Source organism: Lipotes vexillifer, unplaced genomic scaffold (assembly GCF_000442215.2).
Source record: "Lipotes vexillifer unplaced genomic scaffold, Lipotes_vexillifer_v1.1 scaffold818, whole genome shotgun sequence".
Classification (NCBI taxonomy): domain Eukaryota; kingdom Metazoa; phylum Chordata; class Mammalia; order Artiodactyla; family Lipotidae; genus Lipotes; species Lipotes vexillifer.
The window spans coordinates 1420986-1432728 of NW_006771890.1; the positions used below are offsets into that span (position 1 = coordinate 1420986).

Consider the following 11743-nt stretch of genomic DNA (forward strand, 5'->3'; position numbering starts at 1 on the left):
TTCACCTAAATTAATTTAGCCTCGTTCTGAGCAATAATCTGCATGGGTTTGATGTGTTGCTTAAAATTACTCTAACATAATGAAGTACACAAAGGCTAAAGTCTTTAAAAGTTCCTTTGTGTTCTACCTGAAAGCACTTACCTAGGATGGCATGTGCGGTGTGTGTGTGTGTGTGTGTGTGTTTTGAGAAGGGAGTGAGGGCAGGGCATAAGCCCCTTTCCATCCATGGTTCAAGAAATAAGAGATTATAATTTTATTCTTCTATTTCAGTGGCTACTTGTAGCTCAGATATCTGGCAGCAGCATTCCAAATTTGGAAAAGGGTAGTTCTCTTCTGGGAATTTAAAAGTAAATTAAGGCATAAAAGACCCATTACTAGATCTGGTCATTCTGATCCCCAAACCCAGGCCATTCGCTAGACAATTGCCTTTCCTCACCCCACTGCACCCACGTACAAAGACCAAGGCTTCCAGCATCTCAAAGGATGACGAGATCCTGGTACAAAGAGGACAACGTGTCTACACCTCCATCACCATGACCATACCCATCCTGCCACCACTGAGTGGACTGTTAAATCGATGACAGTGTAGATGTGGGCAGGACTTGCACTGAAACGCAGATCAGAGGAGTTCTGTGGTCCTCCTCAAGGCTCAGCTCAAATCTTCTGCTGTGCCTCTTCTTCCAGCTGGCTCATATTTCCTTCTTCCTCACTCAGAACTCACCTTTCATTCATATCCACCCCATCTTTCCTACCCACAAGCCAATTTTTCAGGCTGGTACCCTGTGACATCTCTTAAAAGCAGTGCAGAATACTAATTCCCTTCCATGCCCCAACCAGGGCCTCTCTCAGAAGTCAGACTCAAGGCTGCATGTCGTCTCTCCATATAAATCTCAGAGCAAATGCAGGAGAGTCAGCTCTCAGCCTTTGGGTGTTAAAAACAAACAGCGGGGGGCTTCCCTGGTGGTGCAGTGGTTCAGAGTCCGCCTGCCGATGCAGGGGACACGGGTTCGTGCCCCGGTCCGGGAAGATCCCACATGCCGCGGAGCGGCTGGGCCCGTGAGCCATGGCCGCTAAGCCTGCACGTCCGGAGCCTGTGCTCCGCAGTGGGAGAGGCCACAGCAGTGAGAGGCCCGCGTACCGCAAAAAACAAAAAAACAAAAAAACAAAAAAAAACCCCAAACAAACAGCGAAGTTGCACTTAGCTCTGTTTCCCTTTTTGAATGTCCACAATCAGCTTATCTCCCTGTCTGTGGTTTCTGGGCCCGCTTAATGGTGATATGCTATCCTGTTTCCTCTGCAGTCCTCTGCTCCCTCGGCCTCCGATTCAGCTCCTTCCTTTGTCCAGCCGCAGTTCTGTGTCTTCATACTGACAATATCCCTGACAGCTCCTTAATTGCTACACGCGTTTGTACAGTTCCCTAGCAATTATATTTCAGACCCTGTCAGGGTACCTGCTAGCCTCGGGGCTGTGTTTATATTAAATATCAATAAAAAGCTGACAGCATCAGTGAAGATGGCAGGCTCACAAAATCATATTTTAATGGGAGCCACAAGATGGAAGGGAGGAATGTTTAAATTCCTTTCTCTCTTCTGGAAGTTTGGAATGAGAGGAGACTTTCTGAGTGAATATCAGGAATGGGTTCTTAACAAATAATGACAGCTATAGGTTCCATACTCTAGCTGGGAGTTATCTTTTTGTGTGTGTGACTTGTCATAACATCAGTTTTCTCCAGAATTGTTTCTTTGTGCACTTCCCCCACACCCCCCACCATGGAACACAGGACAAGCCTTCAAATACCCTAGGTAATTTTAAATGCTTGTTGACTGAATGGTTACGTTTATTTGGCTTTACTTTGAGTGGGGTGTGTGTGTGTGTGTTTAGGACAGAGGCCTGGGACCAAGGGTCTCTGAGCCCCACCCTACCCTCTCCCCATACCCCCTGCATCGCCACTTCTGAGGGACACTTTCACTTTAGGCAAAAGGATAGCCTAGCCCATCTCAGGCTGTGTAGCTTTTCCCCAACAGGACCTCGGTTCTCCCACCCTTCAGAAATAGTATGCGCCTTCCCAGGAGCTGTGAGTATGACGGTGAATGAGGCATGTAGGGCAGCTGGCACCGTGTGAGCCCATAGCAGTGCCCAGAAAAAGTCTTGCTGAAGGTTTCCAGTACCCAAATGTGTGGTCAAGAATTTTTTTTTCTTATGGTTCCCACTCTTTCATGCTGCTTACGAATAACTTCTATCAATTAGGGACACACTGCAAGAACAGCTGGCTGGGATGTACATTCTGAGGACTGTTGCAACAGAGAAACTGGTGTTTGCAAATCTGTGACAATCCAAATGTTGGAGGACAAACTCTTGCCTGTTTCTATCTGTAGATTTTCCCATTTGTGTGCCATCTAAGAAGCATGCCAGCTCCCCTTGGGTGAACTCCCCTAGGATGCAGTACTCTGAAGCACTGTCCTCCAGGCTTCCTGCTGTTGAGGACGCCCTGCTTGGATGCTGGGACGATGCAGAAGAGAGCTTCTACCTCTGCAATAAATGCCTGCCTTCAGAGTGTAAAACTTGTTTGGTGAGATCGTCCTCTCTACACCAGTGGCTCCTCTCACTCTGCCACCCTGCCACCCTAGTGTAGGCACCATCCTGTCCCCCTGGAAGGACAGTAGGAGCCTCTAAACAGTCCCTCCATCCCCACTCTCCTGCCTCTGCTTGGTTGCTCTCCAAATGGCAGGAGTGTGTACCTGCCCTCTCTTCAAACCCTCCAGGGGCCTCCACTGCTCCTGAGATTGCCAGCAGACTGCAGCCCAGGGTCTTCAAGGTCCTGCTAAGTTCTCATCCTCGATCCCTCCCACCCAAGCTTTTTGTCCTCTGAATTCCAGGTATTTAAACTTGCAGTTGGCAATGCCAGGACCACTCTGCACCCGCACCCCCGGCCCCACTTTTAATGCCTATTCATTCCTCACATTCCAGCTTGATCAATAATGTGTTAGGAAGACCTTGCTTAAGAACATGTTCCCCAGCATCGTGTTTTGCCCCTTCTGATACTAATCATAACTGTAATCTTACACTTAATTCGATAATTATTGGGTTTTCTGCTTTCCCCAATGGACTATACATGCCTTTGAGTTAAAGGCTTTGCCTGGTTTTCCCCACTGCTTTGTCTCCAAATCCTAACACAGTGCCTGGCACACAGTAGTCATTCAGCAGGTATTTTCTGAATGAATGAATAAATGCATACTACGTCCGGTACAGGGGCTAAATGCTTTGGAGAATGTTAGAAAATAACACATGATTTACACCCTTTAAATGGGTTGTACAATGGCAGTAGGAACAGCTACAATAAATGAAACAAGAAAAGAAAAGCCTCAATAAGATTGTCCAGGGTGGGGATGTGGGTGTAAGTTGGGAACTGGAGGAGAAGCAAATTTGAAAATGGATCCTAGGCCAGACCAGATCGTCTTAGAGCACTGGGCAGTGAGATGTAGTCTCTGAGTGATGGTTTAGCAGAAACTACTGAAACTTCTGGGTCAGGGTGTATGATCTTGCCTTGGAATTCAGCACAGATTTGCAATCAGGATGCCAGGTTCCAGAGAGCCGCAGCAAGGGTCTTGCAAGGCTGGTGTTATTCTAGTACTTGTTGGTGGGAAAGGGGTGGCTGTGCTCACCCCATCTCTGAACCTGTCCAAGGTGAGTTTTATTCCCTTTCTAACCAGAGCAAAACCTCAGGGAGGAAGTAGGCTTTGATTCTTCAGCTCTTTGTTAGAGACCTCAAGGGAGACTCAGTTAATGGGACAAGACCACATATCAAATGAGGTGTTTTATATTAGTGATACCAGCACCAGCTTAACTACAGTTTATCAGATGCCACTTTAGAATCCAAAGCCCCATGAGATATGCTTATCTTCACTCTAGAGTGTCTTATCCAACATTTTATGCCTTGTAAATGTCCCCTCTGCAAGCAGCCCCCAACTCCAAATGCTGATGGTGATGAAAGAGCTTCACTGTGGCTCTGCAAAAGAGACCCCAAGGGGGATGCGTTAGGGGACCGTTGCAGACGGGTCCCCACCACGTCCTCTTCAACTCACACACATGCCTGGAGCATTTAGTGTGAAGATGCTGTCAGGGTCCCCAAGAAAGCTTGATCCCAGCCCCCTCCTCCAGGGACCATCCAGTTCATTTATTTGTTGACAGCTGGGGGCAGACAGCCTGCTCTGAGCCACATGTTACCTTGACTGTACCTCCCATGCCACCTTTTTCCCCCCACCCCTTACTATCTGGTGAGTAGTGGAGTTCGAGGCCTCCATTCCAGTCTTCTTCCATCTAATAGCTTGGACACAACATGCCATTTAGCTAATCTCTACCTTGGACAGGTGATGTACTGGGGCAATGGACTTCAATGCTCTGAGGATCAGTTTCCTCATCTGTAAAATGGGGCTAGGAAGAGTAGTTTGTAACTGTCCTGCATAGTCTCTGGCCCGTCATAAATGTGCCAGAAATGACAATCTCTGCTGCTATCAGTATCATTATAATTTTGATTTCTATCACATAATTTTCTTTTTCTTAGTATCTCTGACAAAGACTTGGGAATGGTTTATTCCAGGGGGATAAAGAATGACAAGGAGGAAGAAATGCAAGTTTCTCCACAAAAATTTAAATATGTTAAGGGAGGAAGACTATTTAAAGTTGATATACTTAAGGCAAAAAATCCGAACAAACAAGTTCCATCATTGACGTGAAATCCACTGGGGAATGAGCTCCTGAAGTCTAGCACATCGAGGCAATGGGCTGAGAGTCTAAGGTACCCTCTAGTTTTTGCCAAACTGGTAGCTGTGTTCCCCACTCACTTTGCTTCCTAGCTCCATCCGGAGTGGTTCAGCACGGGGCCATGAGTATTCCTCATCCCTCTCTTCCCAGGACTGCCAGAAAATGCCTCCAGATTTGGGAAAAGCAAGCTGTATTTAATATCTAGCACATCACTAAGTTTATAGGAAGGGTAAATGTTTTGCTAATAAATCTATTTTATAATTCAACACACATTAAGGGCTATTTTCCAATACATATTAAGTGCTTGATAATTAGCATCATAAGTATTCATTATTTAATCTATGATCTATTTAGAATGAACGAGAGAGACGTCATTTGCTTGCTGAAATGGGAGACATGAAACCTCTCCAGCCATTCTCATCTTGAATCTGGTCCAGCATGCGGGGCTGAGGAAAACTGCGTGGACTCAGTGCCCCCAGTAATCCCTGTGCTGGTGTAATTTTATATCCAGGAGACACACACCTTCAAAGACCTTTGGGAAAGCCCAAGATCCTTCCTCCAGCTTGTTCAAGGCAGGAAATAAATACCTTCTTTACAAGGGCCATACTTCAAAACCCAGTTGAACATGAATTCAGTCCCTTCCCTTCAAACAATGACTTTTGGGTAACAGTAGTTTGTAATTCAATATTAGCCTATAATTGTTCATGTATGCTCAGATTCTCTAGAAATGGACCCGTATTTTGTGCTGGAAAATGGCAAGTTTAAATTAATACAGTGCTGCTAATTCACTGGAGAATAAATGATATTGAGAAAAAAGATGAAGGGAGTATCAGGTAACTTTGAGGTCTGGAGAGGAAACTCAAATACTAAGGCATCCATAAAGATCCTGATTGTTTGAAGGGTGTGTTCTGGAAAAAGGAAGTAGGCTATGCTGGCTATAGATTTCAGAAGAAAAGAAATTTGATTTTTGAACCATGAATAAAAGCATGATGGGCCTTGGCACTGGTGGAGCACAGATTACGTCTGTTAGAAAATGTATACTTGGCAGGAAACTTTGCTGATCTGCTAAAATCCTCACCATGGCCTGCCCACCTCTCCAGCCCCATCCTGTAACTCTCTCCTTTGCTCACAAGGCTCTAGTAATACTTGTGGCTTTGTTGTTTTGTTCCCTAAGACATGGGTTTCTTCCCAGCTCCAGACTTCAGAACTTGCTGTTCTCTTTGCCTAGAAAGTATTTGCTGGCCAAGGGGGTTTTGAGCTGATGCCTTCTTAGCATTCAGGGCTCTCCTCAAAGAGGTCATTTTTGACCGCCCAATTTGAGTAACTTCCCTTTCCCCAACTAATCACACGGGGTAACTCTCAAGCCTACCATCCCTTTTACTTGTCTTCATCACACCCATTTCTGTTTGGAATTCTCATTTCTTTTCCCTTGTCTCCCCTCGTCAGACTGAAATGTCAGCTTCATGGTCTATCTGGTTCAGTGCTGAATGCCTGAGATACTAGGTGCTCAATAAATATTAATCGAATGAACAAATGGAAGAATCATCGAGAGTGCCTGACCCTGATAATTTGAGGAAGGGAGGAAGGACACATAGGTAGAGCCTTACCTGGATGATCCTACGACAGCTGGACTGCCCTGGGTGGGGAGTTGGGGCTCACCATAGAGCTGCAACTGGTGATGTACCCTCCTGGTGAAGCCCTCCTGCTGCTGGGCACCTATGTGCCTTGTACCACCAGCTTTTGAGGGAGGGCTGCTCTCATTGCCTTCCACAGATGGAGACATTGGGACATAGGAAAGTTAAGTCACAAGTCCAAAGCCATTAGCTAACAAGTGTTGAGTGAGGTCTCAAAGCTGGGATTCCAGCTCCAGAGCCCAAGTTCCAGACTGGTGACTACAATGTTGGGGTGCTGACCAGAGGCACGCTGCAGAGAACAGGGAGGAAAGTTGGGAGTCTTCTTGGAACCTTATTTATTTGCTAAGACACGGAGCAAATAATGGCCAGTATGTATGGAGTGTTTTGTATGTGCCAGTTGCTGTGCTAAATGCTCTACATACATTAATTTGCTTGAGGCTCATCAACTCAGATAGGTCACAGGAGGATGGAACTCGGGACTGAAATGCAATGGTTACTCATTCACAGAAATAGAACTAAAAGGAAATGTGTGTGCATGTGTGTAAGGGGGAGTGTGCAGAGAGAACGTTAGCCATCTGCAACATCAGGTGACCCCTATGTAGCAAAGCGCAAGCTTCAGAGGAAAGCACAGATGAGAGCAATTATTGGGTGGAAATAAAAAAGGAAGCTACAAATGTGATTTTTTGATGGATTGTATGATGTATTATAAAAACAGAGCAGGGATGTGTGAGTGCTTTTCAGATACAAATTGCAAATTGATCAGAAAGGTGGTATGGGACTCTTACTCTCTAAACTTCTGCTAGTAGTCTGTTTTACTAAAAACTGAATGTCTGATAAATTTTTGACTGGCATTGGAGGTAATTTAATCTCTCAGAAGGTAGAGGAAACAGGAGGAAGAATTGCTATTCCTGGACTTGATATTGACCAATATGAATCATAAGTTGATGCAGAATGGACAGGAACATTGGGAAAATGACAATGTTATGTGGAGTTCACTTTATTGAGCAGAGAGGCTGGGCATTGACACAACACTAAACATTAAGGGAAATGATTTTAGTCCAGTTTGTTGCACTACAGGTAGGACCCAATGAAAGAGGTCAGAAAGAATTGTAAGCTCATAAAATTACAATGCAGACATGAAAATCTGAATTTGTTCCCATAAAGAAGAAAAGGGAGAAGGCCTTTAAACATCCTTCAGTAGGAAAAAGGCCTGCATCTATTAAACTCAGATTTTAAAAACAGTACATTAACAACCATAGAATATGGCTATATTGTATAGGATAATTAAGAGAGTATGAGTACATGTAATGGGTTGAATAGTGGCCTCTAAAGGATATGTCCAAGTCCTAACCTCCAGTACATCCTTCAAATGTGACCTTATTTAGAAATCGAGTCTTTGCAGATGTAATTAAGCTAAAGATTTTGAGATGAGCTCATCTTGAATTTAGGGAGGACCCCAAATCCAGTGACTGGTTTTCTTAAAGAAAAAAGAGGGAGGTTTGACACAGAGACCCACAGAGGCCAAGTGAAGATGGAGGCAGAAATCGGAATGGTATGTTTATAAGGCAAGAAACGTCAAGGGTTGCTGGCGACCACCGGAAGCTAGGAGAGAGGCATGGAACAGATTCTCCCTCAGAGCCTCCAGAAGGAACCAATCTTGCTAATACCTTGATTTTGAACTTTTGGCCTCTGGAATAAATTTCTGTTATTTTAAGCCCCCACCCCCACCCCAATTTGTGGTAATTTCTTACAGCAGCCACATGAAGCTAATACAGTCCATTAGACCCCTTAGATTATTTTAACTAGACCATATTTTTTAGTGATTCTGTTTCCCTTATTCATCATACCCTGGGAAAACCGAAGCCCTCTTTTCTTAAAGAGACATAATTTCAGAGCAAGATGTGGTATCCAAATGAAGTGGATGAAATGATCCTCAGGCACTATAGTTCTTTTTCATTTCTGAAGGTGCTCACAGTTCCCAGAGGGAGGAACAATCTTAGGTTAGTACGGCCATCTGGAGATATGGGCAGCCTTTTACTACCCCCAGAGATATCATGCTCAAGAAAAAAGAATTGTCTAACTGGAAACTGGTGAACTCCTTAACATGTTGAGACAGGGAGCCAGTGAAATGGAATTTTCGCTTCTAATTGTGGAAGGTTTTTATAATTGAAGTTATTGATGGAAGAGGCAAGAACCGTGGATTTTTCACTGTCATTATTGTATTTGCACCTTCGTGGATTAATTTAAGTGGCTTTCATAGCAAGGAGTGAGTCACAGTAATTATTGTAAAGCTTGGACAGGAACAATAAAGAACTCCATTTTCCAGGATGGTGAGGATAGTCTTACTCAAAATTACTTTATAGGAAAAAGTTGACTTGATCATTTTCACTCTCCCAGTCTATGATGTGGTTTATTATAGTTTACAAGAGTTAGAGCATTTGCCCTTGATATGAGAGTTAGAATCCCAATTGCCTGTTGAATCTGTGTAAGTGGTCTGAAAGAATGAGACAGGCTGGAGGTAAGGCAGTAAGACAAGGCGCCATGTCTGTCCACTGGGTCAGGCGTCATATCGTGGCTCTGTCTCATCCTCCACATCCTGTGGGCAGCCAGCTGGCAAAGGGCAGGCAGCTGAGGAGGAGGAGTGGCTAGCACAATGCCAACAGTGAGTTTCCTTGCAGTGTACCTAATTTACATAAGCATTTCTAGAGTTACTTTTTTCGTTGGCTTGCTGTGCAACTTACGGGCTGGACTGAGGGAATCTGTCCCCATACCCACTGTCTGCGTAGTATGGAGGGATCTTTGGAATGAGGATGCCACAGTGGGGTTACTGTGATTCACAGTTCCACAGGGAATTCTGGTGAGGGTGCTGGACTCCAGGGGAATGGACTAAGCTCCATTGATGACTTTGTGAATGCCTATGGCCATTAGTCCCTTTCTGCCAGTGTGTATTACCTTCCAAACAGGCCAAATAATTGGGTATTATCATCCCCATTTTACAAATAAGGAAATCACAGATAAGAGGCTTTGCCATTTGCTAGTTGGGTGTTTTAGGAAAGAACCTGACCTCCTGGTTCTCCATTTCCACTTGTATAGCATGGAGAACAACAGTGGACCTGCTGTGGAGGGCTGTGGTGGGGGTGACAGGAGTGAAGATGAGCACAGTGCCTGCCTTGCAGGAAGGACTCAACAAAGGTTTCTCCTCCTCCTCCTCTTCTTAATTATTAACATGCTCATCCTATTGTCATCCTTACCCTCATCATACTGGGACTGGACAATTATCTGTACTCTTGCAACAAAATTTTGCTAGTGTTGCATTATTTTGAAACAGGATCTTCCAAGGTTAAATAAAAGTGGACAGTTAAAGAGTATCCTCAGTGATCCACCATGCTTTGATCAGTATGCAAGAAATATATATTTTCTGTCTTTGTCTTCACTCTTAATTCTCATCTGTGGACAAAAGACAAGGGGTTATCTTTGGGCTCCCAAGGGTGAGGAAAAGACATTTGCTCATGGGATGACAGGGCAGAAGAGTAGATAGTTGTCTGGAATTGGAGAACAGCCTTTTATTATTCATCAGTCCATCCATCCATCCATTCATCCATTCATCTCTTTATCCATCCATCCATTTTTGGAGTTTCTGCCACGTGCTGGTCAAAGGTGTGTAGCAGGAGATCAAAGCAAGATTGTTCCTGCCCTTATGGAGCTCATAATCTGCTGAACAAAAGAGGTAGAGAGATTTAGTTATGTAATTCCAATTTACTTATTTATTTATTTTTAAAGCAGACTGACTTTTAAGTTAGAGGTGGAGAGAATTGGAACAGGGCTGCATTGGCTGAGGTGACTGCAGTGACAGAAAACACATTTTTCCTGTTTTCAATGCTGAGTTCTGACTCAGGAGCCGAAAAGTGGAACAGAATGCTAAGAAAGTCTCTCTTTGCTTTCTCTGAACTATTTGCTCAGCCAGATTGAAAGTTACCCGAAAAGGGATGTGCCTTTCAAGTAAGGAGTCATCAGTAGAGTCTCCTGGGTGGCTTAGAGGGCTCAGGCAGGATGGGGAAACTCTAATGTACATAAAGCTGGAATTCCCAGGAGCTAAACATTTCGGGAGCTATAACTTTCTTCACAGCTTCCTGCAGGATGGGCCCCATGGTGATATCTGCCAGCTACGTGGGATGCCAGCTGGGGTTCTGTTTCACTTTGGTTTGTAACATTCCTCTTCTCTCCCCCCCGCCTTTTTTCCCCAGATCCAGCAATTGTCAATGGGGTTTATTGGTCCGAATCCCTAAACAAAGTTTTTGTAGATAACTTTGATCGTGACCCGAGTCTCATATGGCAGTACTTTGGAAGTGCAAAGGGCTTTTTTAGGCAGTATCCAGGTGAGTATCCCTGCATTGAGAATTATGGTTCAAGTTACTGATCCTGTGATATTTTCCTTTAGGGTTAAGGGTTAACAATTTTTTCCCTTCCCTTAGAAGAAAATGAAAGATTAAATTCAAATCTATTAAATCTGTTGTCAGGGTACAGGACAGGAATGCAGTGTGGCATCTGCATACGTGTGCACACCCACATTTGGATCTATGTGTGGTTTCAGCATCTTCCTCAATAGAGTTATTCATAGAGCTGCCACCTAAAGTGAGGAATTGGAGTGTGAAATGTATCATATTTCATCTTTCTGGACAAGAGATTGCTCTTATTACTATTACTACTATTACTATTGTTATTATTACCAGGGAAAGGAGCAATCCACAATCGGCTGAGTTAAATTCTGACTGAAAAATGTAAGAAATGGAAACATTTGAGCTTAGATTTCCCTACTCTAAAGCTGACTGCTCCTGAAAGGAGAGGTTGAAATGGCCAAAGCACTACTGACGTCAGTGCCACCAAGAGCACCCTCAAATGAATATGTTTGTCAGAGTTTGTCCATCATGACTTTGGAACAAGTGTTCCTTCTAGGGTCTTCCCAGGCCTCTGCTTTGCAACAGGAATTTAATTCTGGCTTGGTTTGAATTGTAATTAAAAAAGGAAGTTTTAATTTTGCTTACAAGTTGTGAAAACAGGACTCGAGGCTGCAATTGTGCCAACATCACAGCTGTAGAAATTAACAAGCTCAACCTAAAAGAAGGAGAAAAACGCTCTGCATAATCTTGGAGCAATTAAGTGGAGTCTTTTACGTTTTCATTAAGTAAGGCTAGGCACCTGATGTCTTCCCACTTTGAGGCAGAGAGACTGCCAGCCTCTGCCTTCAGGAGTTGTTTGCCCTGTACTTAGCATCTGTCCCCTGAGACTTGCCTGCCGAGTGCCTGCTTTGCCAGATTATTCAACATTTCCCGAGAGCTGTGTTCAGCAG

At 44.2% G+C, this 11743-nt stretch overlaps 1 protein-coding gene across 1 annotated transcript in view; it reads left to right on the forward strand.

Annotated features, from left to right (window-relative positions):
* The window catches only part of CACNA2D3 (calcium voltage-gated channel auxiliary subunit alpha2delta 3), a gene marked incomplete at its 3' end in the record, with an annotated part of 652765 nt that overhangs the window by 352530 nt on the left and 288492 nt on the right, over positions 1–11743 (forward strand). The window contains exon 6 of the mRNA XM_007447233.1: positions 10641–10772. Within this exon, the coding sequence (XP_007447295.1) occupies positions 10641–10772 (132 nt within the window). The remainder of the gene's footprint in view (positions 1–10640; positions 10773–11743) is intronic.